The sequence below is a fragment of the Urocampus carinirostris genome, chromosome 2 (assembly GCF_059441175.1).
Source record: "Urocampus carinirostris isolate Australia breed hairy pipefish chromosome 2, RoL_Ucar_1.0, whole genome shotgun sequence".
NCBI classification, from domain to species: Eukaryota; Metazoa; Chordata; class Actinopteri; order Syngnathiformes; family Syngnathidae; genus Urocampus; species Urocampus carinirostris.
Genome location: NC_142350.1, coordinates 23,600,384 through 23,619,202, shown reverse-complemented (window position 1 = coordinate 23,619,202; position 18,819 = coordinate 23,600,384). Strand labels below are relative to the sequence as shown.

Below are 18,819 nucleotides of genomic sequence, written 5' to 3'. Positions count from 1 at the left end.
TCTTGTGGATTATCACTCTCGTTAAAAGTTGCACATAAAAGCGGAAGCTCTTTGTTGGAGAGTGACCCAAAAAAAAACCTCAGAATGTTTGATTTTCTCCTCTTAGGACAACAAAATGGCAGGTGACTCCAGGAAGTCTTCAAAATGCAGTTCCTTTGCAGCCGAAGCGTGTGAGAGTGAGTGTGTGAGGGTATACTCTGTGTGTGCTGCAAAACTAGCTGCTCGGTTTCAATTTGTTGACCACTTTTTTCTCCTTGACGCGCCTGTTTTGGAACCAGATGGTGACCTGGCGTTCGGACAGGTTGGTTTGCGCCGATATCCTCCTGCGTTTGTCCTTGGTGATGAATTTACTGGCGGCGTATTCCCGTTCCAGTTCCTTCAGTTGCACTTTTGTGTACGGAACTCGCTTCTTCCGTCCGCGCCGGTATGAACTCACGTCGCCGCCTGCGTGGTGGTGGTGGTGGCCCACTGCGTCTGGCAGTAGAATAGAATAGAATAGAATAGAATAGAATAGAATAGAATAGAATAGAATAGAATAGAATAGTCAAAACTGTCAATGATTACAACGGGATTTGACGTGACATTCCAGGAAAAATACCGCGTAGTTATTACTCAAAATAAATAAGAATAGAATAGAATAGAATAGAATAGAATAGAATAGAATAGAATAGAATAGAATATAATAGAATAGAATAGAATAGAATAGAATAGAATAGAATAGAATAGAATAGAATAGAATAGGTCAAAACTGTCATTGATTACAACGGGATTTGACGTGACACTCCAGGAAAAAAACGCGTAGTTATTACTCAAAATAAATAAGAATAGAATAGAATAAAATAGAATAGTCAAAATTGTCACTGACTATTTGATACTCTAGGAAAAACATGTAATTAAGACTCAAAAGATAAAAAAAGAGATAAAAAAAGGAAAATGAGAATGTTTTATTTACAAGGTATATGTGATGTAGACAGTTCTAAATTCTATGTGCAAAATCTGTGTCATGCCAAAAGCTCAAAGTTTGAAATGAAGTGCTAATCTTAGGGAAATTAAGTAGTGTTTATCGTCATTGATATCAATGGGGGGAAACATTGTAGTGCAAGAATAAGACATTGCACTCCAGGGTAAACATGTAATAAAGACTTCAAACAGAAAAAAATAGAATAAAATACTGTCAGAATGAATAGGCAACAAATATTTACAATGTGGTGCTTCATTATGGGACAAAAATATAAGCTAAACTGTAAATATAAACGTAAATTGATGTCAATACGTCAATAACTTACATATAGATGTTATCTCTATTATACATAATTAGTTACCTTCGTGTTTAATTAATTTGATCATATTAAAGGTCATAATCGATTGTTTATCGTGTTTTATCGCTGTGACGATTGTCCCCTCTATATAACGTTGTATATTGTTTTAAATATATATTTTTAGGATTTGCCTTCAAATGCTTCGCAACTTCTAATAAGTGAGGTTAAAACTGTGCACATTGTGATTTTCATCCATAAAGTGTGACTAAAAATGTTTTCCATTCGGGGAATTCATCTGGAGAAATATTGTGGAAAAAAGGATAAAAGTTCTTCTGACAGCAAGCAAAAATGTAATAACATGACTAAGGTATAAACAAGTGTGGAGCAGTGGCGCTGCTCTGTGGGGGATTATTTTATAATGGAGAGGACGACATTTCCAATAAGAATGCAGAAGAGCCAATTCAAGGACAAATGGGAAAAATGGACGGGGTGTAGGAAAACGAAAGACACCACTTACGAACATTAAAGACTTGACTTTGAAAATGACTTGATCATGGTAGCCCCCTCAACACTGCAATGTTGTCTTTTGCTTGTTTTATGTTAAAAAGGGGGACAAGACATGATTAAAAAAGAGAGAAAAAAGAAAGAATAGTCAAATGAAAGGTAGTGCAACAAAAATTGACTGGGATGTTGTGTTTTCCTGATCAAATATAATATATAAAATGCTTGCGTACCAGAAAGCGGGGACTTCCAAATGTGCCCCGATTGCGGCTGCTCCTTGCCGCAGTAAACTTGTCCGTTCCAGCCGTTGTGGGCCAAGCTCCAAGGCTGGTAGCTCTCCACGGGCAAGAGCGGTTCGTGGCGGGCCTCAGAAGGCGCACCGAGCGAGGGCACCACGGGTACGTCCAGGTAGCCGGGCATGGGTTGGTAGGGACCTGATGGGTACGTCGGGTAGAATGCAAACTCCTTAGGGCGCGTGCTGAAGTCTTCCCCAGGGGCCGACGTGTCCATGTATTTCTCCCCGTACATGGCCGAGGGGGGCTGTGCCCCGCACGGTTTGAGTCCGCCGTGGTGCGACATTCTGCACTGGTAGTATCCCCCGCCGAAGTAACCGTACGGCAGGGAGGCGCTGGAGGAATTCTGGGACGCCGAGCAAGGGCTGCATTGCTTAGCCGGCTCTCCTTGCACGCCGGGGACGTTGGGCGCGTCGTACGCGCTACTGGGCGCGAGCGGCGCCGGGTGCGCCATCAGATTCCTGCACTGGTTCCCGCCCGCAAAGCCCTCCATGTTCTTGCTCACTTCATCCGAGCTGCCCCCGTTGTCGTACAAGAACATCACCGACGGGTCGAGCCAGCAACGCGGGGGACGGAGCAGCAGTGAAGTGGTCATAGCACGGCGTCCCACATCGAAGCTTCTGCTTCTTTTTGGGAAAGTGAAAAAAGAACCATCCTGATTTTGCCGGTGACGTGCGGCCCGAGTGCGCCACGGCGCGCGCCCATTGGTCCCCTTGTGCGCACGTGACAAAGCTCCGCCAAAGGAGGGGACGGTAAACATCCCCCTGCTTGAGGTAATTCAACGGACGAATATGCGGAGGTGTAAGTTGACCGGAGACTAATTTTGTCCCTGCTCAACATTTCCAAAAGACTAAACAGCAACGCCCACGAGTCATAATCACCTTTTTAACCCAAAAGGCTGCTTTAAACGAGATCACACACCCATTCATGCAAATATAACGCACGTTTCTTCTCAAATCTGAAACAAAATCCATATTTCTATCATCTATAGTATGTGGTGTGCTGTATAATAGTGGTCAGCAACCACCGGGTCGTGTACTGGTTCCGGGTCGTAGCTTGTTTAGTATAGGGCCACAGAAAGAAAAGACAGTTGCCTTATTTTTCGCTCGTCTTTTTCTTTTATTGGTGTATACAAGCACACAAATTTGGTGTGCGCGTTATATACAAGGTTTTACGGTCCTGTATTACTGCAATGATTGATCAGTTGAAAACGATACAGGAATCGAACCCGGATTGCAGCAGTGAGAGGGCTAGATCCTACAACAGCACACTGGTTATGTAGATGACAAAAGAAAAGGCATTTTAACAATGAGCAGCAAAACCAGTACTCGGTAGCAGACTACACAAAAAGACAAAATGTTTGAAATGATCTGCATTTATATAGCGCTTTTCAAGTCAATGACTTCCCAAAGCGCTTTACATTGTGCTTCACATTTCCCAATAGCGGCCGAGAACTGTGCAGCCATGTAAGGCGCTAACCTGCTTATTGGGGGTATTGGGGGTTCAGTGTCTTACCCAAGGACACTTCGGCATGTAACAAGGACAAGCCAGGATTCGAACTGGGATCCCTTAATCCTAAAACGATCGCTCTACCTCCTGAGCTACTGCCGCCCCAATACCATATATTTTTGGGTCTAACGCAAATGTTTTATATCCATAGAATAACTCACATTTTGTGTGTGTGTCATACACGAAGTTGTGTATTACTACCATATTTGAGCAATGATTCATGAGTGGATAAATATTGCCGACCATATTTGCACAACATTGGATGCAACAGGAGTCGAACACGGATTGCAACTGTGAGAGCACCGGATCCTAACCACTAGACTCCTGGTCAAATACATGACAAAGGAAAGGGGATTAAAACAGTGGTCAGCAACCACTGGGCCGCGGACAGTAACCAGGCCGTGGACATCTGGTACCCCAGCCACACAAAAAGAACAAAATAGTTGCTCTATTTTGTGCTCATACCGTTTTATTTGGGTATACACACATGTTTTTACACACAAAATAACTCAAAGTTTGCTCAACATTAAATAAGATAAGAAACGAGAGCTCTAGATTAGAATCACTAGCCTACTATGGATGTAGATGACAAAGGAAAAGGCATAGCAACAGTGGTCAGCATCCACCCGGCCAAAGACCAGTACTGGACCATGGGTTGTTTTGGTACTCCCACGTCATTTTAATTGTATGGACGCTTTTCTATTACCCACAAAGCACCTCAAAGTTTGTGGGCACATTATACATGAGGTTTTACTGTATTCGAGCAATGACTGATCAGTTAAAGAATATTGCTGAGCACAATTGCACAACATTGGTCGAGCCGGGAATCAAACCCGAATTGTGGCAATGAGAGCACTGCATCCTGGCCGATATAGACCGGGGGTCAGCTATATGTGGTTCTGGAGCCACATGTGGCCCTTAAGCCCTGCCATAGTGGTCCCCTGTAGTTTTTTTCAGAAATGTACAAAAATGGAAATACAATGGGGGAAGAAAATAAATACAATATTTTGTGATGGTTTTCTGTAGGAGGACAAACACAACTGAAGAATTCGTAACAGTTTCTAAAATGTATATTACATGACTGAGGTGGGCTCCAGCACCCCTGCGATCCTACTGAGGTTAAGCGATGCAGAAAATGGATGGATGGATAAAATGACTAACTTTGGTGGATAAGTTCCCTTTTTCTTTTCATCTAAAATCGGTTTGTATAAGGCTTTTAATTAAGTCTGTCTTTGGGCTCCTTATGGCTCGTTTAAACTAGACTACCACACTACTACAAAAATGATTCTTGGTGCTAGTAGCTATTAAGTTTTTTCTTTTAGTAAAGTGAAACTAAAATATATTTAGCCAAATGCTATTTGATTATACCAAGTAAACCCAATGCAAATAAGGCTCTTGTAATCTCATTGTAACTATATGTGATCATTTTAAAACACACTTCTACTCTATAGCATATGAATAACCTATATTTTTTTGTGGACAATATCTCTGGATTATTTGTAATTGCAACATCCATTGCAGCCTGATCATCCTGAAAGGGGGATTACAACATGTGCGGTCCCTTCTCAAGGTTTCTTCATTTTCCTCATGTTGAGGTTTTTGAGTTTTTCCTTGCCCTCATGTTGGTTTCAGATCAGGGGACGGTGTAATAATAGTCTGAAAAAATAGTCTGTGCAATAAACTGTGCAGTCCTTTGAGACTCTTTGTGATTAAGGGCTATCCAAAAAAAATTACTTTTTTTGGTTTGAACAAATTTATTGACACTAAAAACAGAAAACAATCATGACAATCTCAACAGCAATTAAGCACATTCACAATATTATATTCCAATATTACGTTTTTAACAGCAAACACAAAGTGAGGTTTGAACAAACCTTCTCGAAAATCAAACATATTCACAATTTCATTATACAACATCTTTGTTAGTGTCAATAGATCCGTCCAGGCCAAAGTCGATTGTCCTTGGTCTGAACAAATCCACTGACACCAACAGCAGCAAAACACAGCCATCAAGCATATTCTTGACTTGACATCAATTTGGCTACAAAGATGTAAATGACAAGGGAAAAGGGGTAGGATTTTAGTTCATCGTCGCACTATTTTTACTCGGTGTCACGTTGTGCCGGGTTATAATGGATCAATATGGGAAATATTTTAGCCAAAACAACGTTGTACAATGTGGTACCACGAGTAAAAATAGTGTAATTATGTGTTACAATATAATGCCTTTTCCCATGTCACCTAGATCCCTCTTGATAAGACAGTGGAATTAGGCGTATTGTTGTTATTATTGTAATCCTTATTATTTATATTGTTATTGGGTCGGGCTGTTTTTTTCAGACATTGAACCCGTCCGTGCTACAGAAAAGCTATCACTGATTTCAGAACGATGCGAAATTACGCATTATTTGCAAAAAACTGTTGCCTTGCATCGTTATACCACACGATAAACCATATTAAGCTTTCAAATCACCGATTTTATCAAACGCAACATCCCAGACACAGTATCAAAAAATGCACATTCAATATTTTGCTCATTTTTGCGCACGCAGATGTTGGCGAAATATCAGAAATACGCAACAACACGCCAGTGGAAGAGGATTCTTATCTTAGGGGGGCTATTGTGACTCTGGTTAATTACTAGAAGGGTATGGGGGAGGTTGTGAAGGGGTTGGGGGCGCCACTGGAGGCCAAGGTCAAGTTGAAAGTTGCTGTCTCGCCGTCCGGGCTATGGGGGCCATTCAAGCTTTGAAGGGAGCGTCTGAAAAGAACGGAAGAAGGGTGAGAATTCCTGTCCCCCCAAATGAAAGCCATTGGAGGACGGTAAACTTTTATTATCATTTTTCTTTTTTTTTTGCTTCTTCTTCCTTCCAGCTCGCCCTACGTCTCAGCGGCGTCTTACGTGTAACTTTTCAACATGCAGATGCAAAGAAAAATTCAGGTTAATTTTTGGGAACCTTTTGGGGGGCGTTTTGGCAAATGTGTGCGACAATGGTGGGAACTGCGCTAAATGGGTCTGCTCTGTTTACGATCGATGTTTTGTTTGACTTTTCCAGTCTAACCTGAGCTTTTGGGGGGCCTTACTTTGTAAATAATGTCTACGTTTTCAAGAAAAAAAACTGCTAGACCAACAAGGAGACGGACGCTCAAGTCGCCTATTTTGATAAATGATTCATCTGATCCATATCTTAGTTGCAAAAAAATATGATCAAAGCACAAAACACAATACAACTTTAATAAGAAAAAAAACTGAGTATAAAGTTGAATATGATGCAATAACAAAGCTGCTCTAACCTGTTTCAATTTCTCTGTAATTAACACTAACTTTTCCCCTTGTAAAACTACAAATTCATGGACACAGTTGACTATATTATATTCCCTTTTAGGTGGAAAATATGAGGCAGAGTTAGTTCGTATTATACTCACATTGATATTCTTTTCTATTAAAATTCTCAAAAGAAAACACGTAAAGTGCGTGTAACGAAACACGTCTAGAGAGAAACAGATTGCATTAATTTGTGTGAGTGAAAAAGAAAGGCATCATTTTTATATGTAATGTTTTTTTGCAGTAGAATTAACACCAAAAGGCAACACCCACAAGAAACATCCGTTAATACGCGTAATATCCTAACCAAGCCCCAAAAGGACACGCGCACTGTGGATTTAACCCTATAAGAAATTGAATAAACAACTAACGAAGTATATGTGTTAGAAAATGGACATTGTGAGGCCGACTTGTTGCACAAAACAACTGCTTATATCACAGGCGTTTTTGGGTGCGTGTGCGTCCTAACATACATCCCCCCCCCCCCCCCCCGCGCCCACCACCACCACCACCACCCCCAAGTTCAAGTACGACTGCATTGCACAAATGTGCACAAATAAATGCCGCACGACCGTCTTATATGATTTCAATATTGTTTCACGCATCGAAGGCTATTCGTGCGGAAGAAAAGCCGAAAGGGGTTTATTGGATCTCAGGGCATGTAAAATAAGCTATATAAGATAAATCAAAGACAATCTAGGTGATTTTAGGACGTTAAAATACTAAAATGTGTGGGTAAGGATACAAAACAAAGGCAAATCTTCACGCTGTATATTCTCACTGTAACAATTACCCCCCCCCCCCAAAAAAAAAACACAAAAACACACTCATAACAATTGACTTTCACCTTCAAGAAGCTTGAAGCCGTCACAACAATTCAGTACAAACAAACAGTTTTTAAATTGATGAATATCTCAAACCCAAAAGAATTAAGCCCGCTTTGTGCGCGTAAACGCATTACAGTATTATTTCATTATAATGGAGCAGGCCTGCCAAAGGCAAGATATGACAAATAAAGCAGTTAGAACGATCATTTGGACCTCGTATGATACCAATTAAATTGGGGGAAAAAATCAAGAATTGGTGGTGTAAACAAAACTGGATGTGTTTGGTCATTTGCTCTGTTTCAATGAGCATTTGAGATATATTTGCACTATGTTTTCATTGCACTATTATTATAACTTGGGCTAGTCTCTAAGTGCTACGTTGCAAATATTCTTACCTATTATTTCTGAGAGGCTTTTATCTCATTTTCTCATCAAAGTCTTGTTTACGCCGGAGTGCCGCGTTTGATCTCGTACAATGTTTCTCTCATGCGTTGATATCAACGACAATACAGACTATTCTATTCTATTCTATTCTATTCTATTCTATTCTATTCTATTCTATATTTCTCATATTTGCACCTAAACGTGTCGAGATCTTCACGTTCAATTGACTCCCTTACATTTTAACATATTTTATTTGTAAAAAATATGCCTTCGAGTCATTTATTTTACAATATGACGTCGCTTGAGTTCAGTTTTGATTACAATCCGTGCACACAATCATTTAAACTGATAACATTTGAAATATATCGCAGGTTTTCTTTTGGGTATCTGATCTGGCGTCAATGCTCGAAAATGTGGGCCACGTTTGCACGCGCGAGACTTGTAAATCTCAGCTTTCTCAAAAGATGCCAGTCTGCAGAGCTGGGACTCTTATAGGGGCTTTGCACCTGGTGTGTGATGTGAGATTGCTACTGATTCCAGTCTACTTCATACCGCAACAACCCCCCGACCCTTTTTAGTCTAATGCACGCACAAAGTTGCGTGTGAGGAGCCGTGCGTGTATGCAAAATAATGCGGTAAAAGGAACTGTGCTTGATGCAAAGGATGAGACAAATAAGGTCTCCGTGGCTGCAGCCGACTTTGTCTCCAAGGTCAACGAGGTAAATCTGCATGCGTCATCTTCTTTCAAGGCCAAACAAACACAAGCAAAAGAACGAAAGAAAAAAAACGGGATGGGCTGTAATGGTTTTATTTCCATTCTCAGAAGCAGAGCGACCAAAACAAATCGAGTTCCAAAAGTCGGTGTGGCGTTGATTGGATTGTTGTAGACTCCATGGTCAAGTTCAAGTTGGGCTGCCCGCTGGCTCATAAAAGCTAGGGGGTGCATGAGCAGTACCCCCCTTTTCCTTTCTTGAGTTTCCCCTTGCAAAAAAAGAAGAGGCCAAGAAGAGAAGAGTTCTGCTCCGTGTCACTAAAAAAAACTCTCCCTTTTTTATGCCAGCAGCAACTAAAAACTCGTACAAAATGTAGGTTAAATAAATGCTCTGAAATGCATGTAACTTTTCACATTTACACTTCATTCAATGGCTTTTTATATAAATATTGCTGATCCTTCGGAAGAATATCCCATTACAGGTCAAGATAGTAGATTGCTTGTAGGCTTGACCTTTACTCTACAACAGTTTTCCTCTCAACAAATATTTTTTGTGTCTTATTATCCTGGCACACCCCTGAGAAAACATTAATTAACAAGAAGAAACAATACATTATTTGCACCAAAACTGCTGTACAATGCAATTATACGCTATACTTAAACATATGTCCAAAGGGAGTACACTGTACTTTTTACCCTTATATCGACTACCTCATTTATCGATCTTTATCGACAACGTGGACTAATTTCTTCATGTTGAGGTTTTGAGTTTTCCTTGTCCTCATGTAGGGTTTGGATCAGGGGATGGTGTGATAATAGACTGTAGTCTGTACGAGTATTGGAGACTTCTGTGTTTAAGGGCGTCACAAATAAACATGACTCGAATTGACTTGACTTGAAAGATAAATTCATCATAACATTTAAAATGCAAAAATATTATGAATGCACTCTCCAATACTAGCAGTACATTTCAAACTTCAGTAGCTTTTGGTATATGACACAAATTATATATTCTTTTTTTAATCTTATTTTTATTGTTTCCAGTCTTAATTACATGTTTCTCATGAAGTTCCACGTCAAATCGTTTCGTAAACAAGGTGCACTACATGTGATTTCTGAAAATAAATAGACAATTCTTTTCTATTCTATTCTATTCTATTCTATTCTATTCTATTCTATTCTATTCTATTCTATTCTATTCTATTCTATTCTATTCTATTCTATTCTATACATTCTGGGTTTATTACAAATAATTTGAGATATTGCATGCATTTCTATTGTTTTAATCTCGCTGACTGTGACGAAAACTCAAATATTCCATCTAAAATATTAGAAAAATATGCAAAAGTGTATTAGTTGGGTATTCAACTGATCAGTAATATTAAAAGGTTTGCAATATAACAGTTGATTTATGTTTAATAGAATGTAATACGTTTTCGTAATTGCTTTACAGAAAATATTTTGTAATAGATGTTTTTTGGGGGCCAATACTTTTATTGTGGGTAACATATATGTTATACTCACTGTACAGTATGTCCAAATTTGGGGGAATAATCACGTTTTATCTCTTTGGTGTAGAATGCTGATAGTTCTTAGTTGTCTGGAAAATGTGTCCAACAAAATGAAATGAAATAAACGGTTACTTATTTCTGATACACTTACAATTTAGGCCACTTTACAGGCAATGGTGGCGATCGTACGGTTCCTAAATATTCTTTCTCAGCTTATTTTTTTATTTCAAGTATTTTTATAACGTATTACTTCCACATCAAATCCTTTTGTAAACAACGCACACTATGTTGTTATCAATGACTCTAAAAATCATATTGTATTGCTTTATTTCATTGGAATTGCGTTTTAATATGTTGGAAAGGCCCAATAATCTAAATATTGGGGATACCGCCGTTTCATCCAATCTAAATAAACGTCTTGAAAAATGTGCTAAAATGCTGTTTTTGACTCTGCCTGTAGTTTTTGTTAACATTACAGCAGCAACAGTCGTCGAAATTGTAAGGGTGGTCGTTGCATTTTCAAATGAATAAAGGTTAAATGTGATTTGTCCATTTTTGTCTTGTTTGGCGCATTGCAAAGGTTTGTTTTGCACTACCTGCGGTTTATGCAAAGGGTTTCCTCTTTGCACTACCTGCAGTTTATGTAACAGGACCTGAACTGGGAAAATGGAACCTTGTGATCTTATAGAGATAACGCATTGCAGAAGACACTTTTGCGCAACCAACGTGACCTTGGTAGCTTTACAGTAGTGCCACTTATATTGCATTTGTTTTAGATAATAGTGGAGGACAACGGAAGAGCTTTAGACACTCTGCAAGTCACAGAAGGAAAGAAACAAAGTACAAACATTTTGTACTTTTCAGTTCTGTTGTTTTTCCGAAGTCTTATTACTTTACCCCCTCTGGAAAACAAATGTGTTATTTTATTCTATTTTTCTCGAGTGCTCGAGTATCAACACAGTAAAATGAAAAATAATGTTATTTTTTCATTTTATTTTATGCACGAATACAATCACAACAAAAACGCTATTATATGGACTTTAAGGCACACCAGTTTATAAGGCAAGCATCCTCAAATTAGTATTTGGTGATTTTTTTCATAACAAAGGCACACCGGGCTATAAGGTGCATGCAAATGAAACAACTGTAAAAGCTAGGGCTAAAACCAAACAACATGTGCTCACTAGGTGCGCCTATGGTCTAGAATTACGGTAAATGTGTTTTTTAGATATATTTGGGATAATTTCCTCTTGAACTATAAAGTCCATAAACATTTCTTTAGATTCTATAAAAGGGTTTTGTTTTGTTTTTCCAGAAAAAAATCCTGAGCCTTAGAATAGAATAGAATAGAATAGAATAGAATAGAATAGAATAGAATAGAATAGAATAGAATAGAATTGAATTGAATTGAATAGAATAGAGAATGGTATTTTTGTTATTTTATCCCCCAAAATTAAGGAATTTATCATTCTATTCTAAACTTTTGACTGAGTACTGTACATCTACGTCTCATATTTTTTGGCAAATACTTTAAGTGTGGATAACATATATGTTACTCAGCACTCCAAGTCGAAATTTGGGAGAATAACACAAGTTTTATTGGTTTGTAGTACAATACTGGAAAGATTGTCCATTCCTTATTTGTCCTGGAAATTCGTCCCACAAAATGAAATAAATTAAAACAATTACCTATTTCTGATGCACACAATATTTTTATTGTACAGTCATCTATATGTTTGCATATCAACAGAGGTCTTCTCTATGGCATATTGAATTTCATAGACAAAAAAAAATAACACCACTGAAATGCGTTTTTGGATCGCAAATAATGCAACATCTCCCGCTAGAAAGAGTACAAAATACGCTCAATTTCACTAAAATAATTGACTTAAAAGAGTCGGATCAAATGAGCCAAAATAAATTGGGTATATATTTAATATATACAAAAAATATTTAGATACATTTTACAGATCGGGGGTAGGTGGACAAATGAAAAAAATAAGTCCGTCAAAACTGAGTCAAATTGATGCAAATTTAAACATAATTAAAACACCTATAACTATTACAAGTATATTATAGTATTGAAAAAAAAACATATATATTAACAAATGTTAACAAAGAAAAACGGACATAAAAAATTCTGAATATTGAAATGTTGTACGTGCTCACGACCGAGCATAACAATACTGTTTTATTATATTTACACATCACATAAAACAAATCATACTAAAGAATATTCAGAGGCTCATCGAAATAAACCAAGCTGCTGTTTTCAAGGTTACTCATCTATTCTTTTTTTGTTACTCAACATTTTATCTCATGTCTGGGAAGTTTCCTGTCAAAAATATAATATTGTATTATTTTGAAAGCCGTCAGAAGGTCAATCACTATAATTAAGTATAATTTTGGCACAAATTCATTCCAAGCATATTGAAAATATTCTGCTCACTGTTGTCCAAAAATTGCAATGAATACAAAATATAAACATGTGAATTTTCCCTCATTTCGTATACTGTAAAAAATATATATTTGGTAATGATTGTTGCCGCTAATGTTATTGCATTAACTTGGGCCACCCTCTAAGCACTAGTGAACATATTTTTTTTTCTATTTACTCTAACAGTCTTTTACCTTTTCTTTTTAAAGGGAGTGTGTATTGTTTAGCGCGTCCTGGTGGTAAAAAACATCAGTAATTTCAAGGAAAACTATTTATTTGAACCATGAAAAAAATACAAAAACTATCATATAAATGTGCATTTTTTTCAAATACTCGTAGGTGGAGGGTTTTGTATTTATTTGACACAAGACGGGGACCACCTACAGGAAGCTGACATATTTGTTGGACATCTTGCCGCGCACGGTGCCCCGAAAAAAAAAATAAAACCCCACTTTTTTGTTCTTGTCTTGTTTTCTTTCTGTTTTGCCTTTTTTCTTATCGTCGTTCTCCTGTGTTCTTTGTTTTCTTTCCTTTTTTTCTGACTTTTTTTCTGTTTCTTATCTTTCTTTTATCCCTTTTGCCCTCACTTTTTTCTTCTTTCTCTTTTATTTCCTTCGATTTTCCTTTATTTTCTATTTTTTCTTCTTTCTGTTTTTTTGTTCATTTCTCCTTTTTTCTTTTACTTTCTATTTTCTTTTTTCTTTCTCTTTTTCAGTTGTCTCCCTCTTTTTTCTTCTTTTTTGGTCTCTTTTATTCTTTTGTGTTTTTCCATTTTTTTATTTTCTATTTTTTACGTTTTTTTACCTTCGTTTTTTCTTTTCTTTTTTTTCTCTTTCATTTACAAACAAAATGAGAAGGAAAACGATGCATTTTGGTCGCTTTGAGTCTCTATAGTTTGTGCTCTTTAATACTATTCTTATTTCATTTCACAATGCAGTGACACCTAGTGGTCAAATATTACACTCTGTCCCTTTAAAGTCTTTATTAAATGTTAACCCCTGAAGTGCCATGTCTCGTTGCATGCAATGTCTCACCCCTGATGTAAATAACCGGAAAGGCTATTTCTATTCTACCTATCTACCCTGGTCATATCCCTCGAGATGGGTGACCGACAAGACAAACACATACAAAAACAAGTTAAGCACATCGGCACCCAAGTTGGTCATGCTTTTGTCCCTCCAGATGACGGGTCACGAGAAAGCGGGAAAGCGGATTTCTATTCTATTCCATTCCATTTCCACACAATCGACCCAATTTCTTTTCACCAATTCTTCAAAAAGTTTATTTTTGACCCAATCATTTCATTATTTACGATTTTTTTCTCAAATAGATTCCTATATCTTAAGTTGCACATGCATCAAGTTACATTGTAATATAAGTCAATCAACTAATCAATGAAATAATCAATCAATCAATCAATCAACCACTACAAAGAAAGTTAAATATATATTTTTGGGAGCGTGCATGCTTGCAACCATATATAAACCCAAAGTATTTCTTTAGAGTACACATACAATATACTTATCATTTGGTGTGACTTTTATTGAATCTTGATAGGTTGACCGGAAAAATAACGTAATATTAAATTGAATATAGTCAGTAGTGAAATTAAATGCAATTTTTTTCCAAATAGAAAAAAATAATATGATATGATGAAAACAATATGCATTTAATATGAGGAGAATATTAGACGTTTTGTCCCTGCATGGGCGCATAAAAGACGGGAGGAAGAAAAAGGAAAGGAATTTCCCTTGACTTCTCTGCAGGCAGGCAATGAGGAAGAAGGGGGGGGGGGAGTTGAAAAAAAGCCATAGCATTACTTCTAACAGCCAGATGAGAGCGCACAAGGACAGCTGAGGTCAATGCAGTTTAAAGCTTCCCTCTCCCGGCAGAATGCTGACCCCAACCCCGCCCACTTCAGCCGCCATGAAAATCCCAGCATGCCTTGCAGCCACCAAGGGGAAACAGTATTTCATTTCAATACTCATATTTCGAAATCTCATCTTATCTCATCAGCCGTACCGCTTATCCTCATTAGATATTTCGAAATATTCAAGTCAAAACTATCATAAAGGTACACAATATCTGGAGCATTTACTGTTACTACATACTCGCCAACCTCAGGCAATTAATGATTACAATTCCCCTCATTAAGCGATTATAGAGCTTGCAACTACAACGCAGCACCAATTTACTCACAGCAAACCAGACTATGTAGAATTTAAAAAAAAAACATTATTTGTGTAAATTAGTTTATTTAGCGAGTAAATGACACAATCTTTACTATAGAAATAATGGAAAAATACTACTGTATATATATACTATGAGAATCCTTCAAAAAACAGCTGCAGAAATACTAGATTAATACTAGAGTAATACTACAAAAATCCAACCATGGAAAAATATCAACAGTATTAATACAAAAATACAACAGATATACTTCAAAATCCTGCTACTGCCGAAATACCACAAGAATTCTACAAATATGCTACTATTGAAATACGAAAAGAATACGAAAAAAATACTATAAAAATAGTACTTCGGTAATACTTCAAATTTAGTATTGTAGAAATATTTTAAAATATCCTAGTAAAATGCATTACTGCAGAAATACCACGGGGATACAAAAGAAGTACAACAAAAATCACATTACAGAAATAGTACAAATATAACTACAGTAAAACTATAAAATAAATACGGAAATACGACAAAAATCTTACTACAAAAATACAACTGCAGATATTTACAATAATCTTACAAAGATACTTCTGAATAATTACTATAGGGATACTACAGAAATACTACAAAAGCGTACAACGGAAATAATGCAAAAATACTTTCAGCATGCCAAAATACTACCAGAATCTCACAATTACACAACAAATGAAATACTACAATGATACCATAGAAATATTACAAAAATCATACAATGAAAATGATACAAAAATACTACTACAAAATCACTACCCCAGGAATATTACAGAAATATTACATAAATCATACTAAGAAAATACTCCAAAAATACTACTGCTGAAATATGACAAGAATACTTTTAAAATACGACAGCGAAAATATTACAACAATGATACTCCTGCAGAAATACTACAAAAATAGGACAAAAATACTACAAAATTCCTACTACAGAAGTGCTACAAAAATACAACAACAGTAATAATACAAAAGAAAAATAGACCAATAGTACAAAGGTCATACAGGAATAGTACAAGAATCTTACAAAAATACAACTACCGTAATGCTACAAAAATTCCAAACAAACACTACAAAAATCCTACTGAAATACTACCGCAGAAGTACTACAAGAATATTTCAAGAATACTACTGTCAAATACAAAAAAAAAATACAACAAAAATACGACAAAAATCCTACAATAAAAATACTACAGAGCAAATATTACGTTCTTCATTCATTCCTAACTTGACATGAATTTAGTGTCGGTTATTATACGTAACAGTATTTTTTTTCCCCTCCTGCACAAAAATTGTTATACGATGTACACAATTGGAAATCAAAATACGTGTAAAATACGGGTAAATTGTACATGCTGACAGGTATGGTATTATAAAAAGGCGCAAGAATGCTACACTAAAAAACAATACAAATATGATTTTACTCCTATGATGTTTCCTGAACTGCCACTTCATGTTGAAGTACTTCAATGTCAAAGGGTTTTGTTATCTGATACTTTAACTTTGAGCACTTCACTTGACTCCACTTAAGGTTAAGAAGGGGGGCCGGGGGTTAAGGTAGGTAAAAGGGGGGAGGGCGGATCGGAAAACACATGAGAGGGATGTCCTGTGGATGCATTTGGTTTAAGGGTCAGCATTTGGCGCTCTCTAGTGGCTACTTAGTGGTTTTTCAAAAATGTTTGATAATGGAAAATTATATGGACTCTGCAGGACGACAAATATTTTGTAAGGTTTATTGTTCTATATTCTTTATCAATTATCCATTATCGGTCAAATCATAATACGCTACAAAGCCAAGGGGCCGAGACACTTGCTTCCAGCCAAGAGGCTGAGTCAAAGTCCTAGCCACAGAGCCAAGCAGCGATCATTGCGAATGCACCGTTCCCGGAGGTACTGCAATACCGGGCCGATGCGTGGAGTGGACAGAGCAAGCTCTTATTCCATCTCACGATTGCAAAAATCAAAGATCCTCAATGAAATCAGAACCACAGCTGACATGAGCACGCGGTCCAATAATCACAGCCGCCATGTGCCAATCTGCAGACACAGACTGTAACACACATTTGGATGGTCTACCGTGACTCTATCGAATATGGCATTTATTTCCTCATCAGAATAACATACAGGTATGCGAGCGTGTTCTTAGTAGCGTGAGGCTACCTCCCAATCGTCGGTTTCTCTCTGCCCAGTCTGGAGGACATTGCCTGCTCTCGCTACCCCAGCAGAGCAGAAAACATCATCAAGGACTTTTCTCACCCCGGCCATCACCTCTTCGACCTGCTGCCTTCCGGCAAGCGCTACAGGTCACACAAAGCAAAAACAAACAGACTCAGAGACAGTTTCTTCCCCACAGCCATTACCACCCTAAACAGACACTGCACAAAAAACTGAAAACTGTTGCAAAAAACCACCTCACACGAATGTAAAATGGTACTCACGTACATGCTGACTGCACTATGTTTGTTCACTGCTCCAAACAGACACCGCACAAAAAAACTGAAAACTCGTGCCAACACTACCTCATATGAATATAATGGTACTCATGTCTATGTTCTGGCACATGTCGACTGCACTACGTTTACTGCTCACCTTGCACAATGTCTAACCATTTCCTTTTTCTGCACTATGATGTCTATGTTTGCACCAATGCATATGCTGACTATTTTTTTGCAGTATGATGACTTTGCACCAAATGCAATATTGCACAACCCTTACGATACCAACGGTATCACGATAACACTGTATGTAACATCCCACATGCCGACATTTCTTGTGTAAATACCATGTAAATTATAACTATAGCCTTATCCCCCTTGTTTTATAACCTTATCTTCTCTGTTCCTTTATCTTCTTGGCTCATACCTCACTGTGAATGTGTAAAACTGGAGTGTCATGCCCAATTTCGTTGTCACAATATGTTAACCCATTTTGTAACAATGACAATAAAGGTATCTTCTATTGAAATGAAATGAAATGAAATGAAATGAAAATGAAATGAAATGAAATGATCTGCATTTTATATAGCGCTTTTCAAGTCAATGACTTCCCAAAGCGCTTTACAATGTGCTCCACATTTCCCAATAGCGGCCTTGCAGCCATGTAAGGCGCTAACCTGCTTTTTGGGGGTATTAGGGGTTCAGTGTCTTACCCAAGGACACTTCGACATGTAACACGGACGAGCCGGGATTCGAACTGGGATCCCTTGATCCCAAGATGAGCGCTCTACCTCCTGAGCTACTGCCGCCCCCTATTCTATTCTATTCTATTCTATTCTATTCTATTCTATTCTATTCAAAGGCACGGTTAAGGATGAAAGTTATATTGTTATTATTAAAGCTTTGAAAACTCTCTCGGTGTACCGTCTTTCTTTGTAAATATGTGTAATATGTATTTGCAACTGTATAATTTTGTGATGTATTTATTTGTATATATTTGAGACACTTATTCTGCACGAGCAAATTAAAAAAGAGGGAAGGAGCAGACGCGGGCTGATGGGAATGTGGGGACCGGCAAAGGTGAATTTTTTTGGACACGGCAGACAAAAATGGATATATATTTTCCCCACCCTTATCTTTGGAAATATACACTTTTTTTCCTTGGATTACTATCAATGGGAACCTAGAATCTGCAGGTCTGCAACAAATTTTAAGTACCTATATCATTTTACGTTCATTTTGGCGGCTGTGATTTTTGGACTGTGTGGGATGATAACTCTGAAATTGTTTAATTGATGTTGAAAATGTCAGGAAAAAAATGTTAAAACGTCATATTGTCATGTCATATTGTCAGATATAACAAAATTGCTGTTGAGATTGTCGAGAGGGGTTGTCCGAACCTCACATTGTTTGTTTGC

General features: G+C 37.5%; 1 protein-coding gene and 1 pseudogene across 1 annotated transcript; both read right to left on the bottom strand.

The window, feature by feature from the left end:
* Nucleotides 1–214: 214 nt before the first annotated feature.
* Nucleotides 215–2,678, bottom strand: hoxa13a (homeobox A13a). The gene is made up of 2 exons (XM_088327859.1): nt 1,994–2,678; nt 215–474 (listed from the first exon to the last, which is right to left on the bottom strand). The coding sequence occupies exons 1-2, from the start codon at nt 2,646–2,648 to the stop codon at nt 215–217; spliced, it is 915 nt and encodes a 304-aa protein (XP_088183985.1). The 5' UTR covers nt 2,649–2,678.
* A 14,163-nt stretch (nt 2,679–16,841) lies between these two features.
* On the bottom strand, nt 16,842–16,931 carry LOC148371416 (U2 spliceosomal RNA; annotated as a pseudogene).
* Between the last annotated feature and the right edge of the window lie 1,888 nt (nt 16,932–18,819).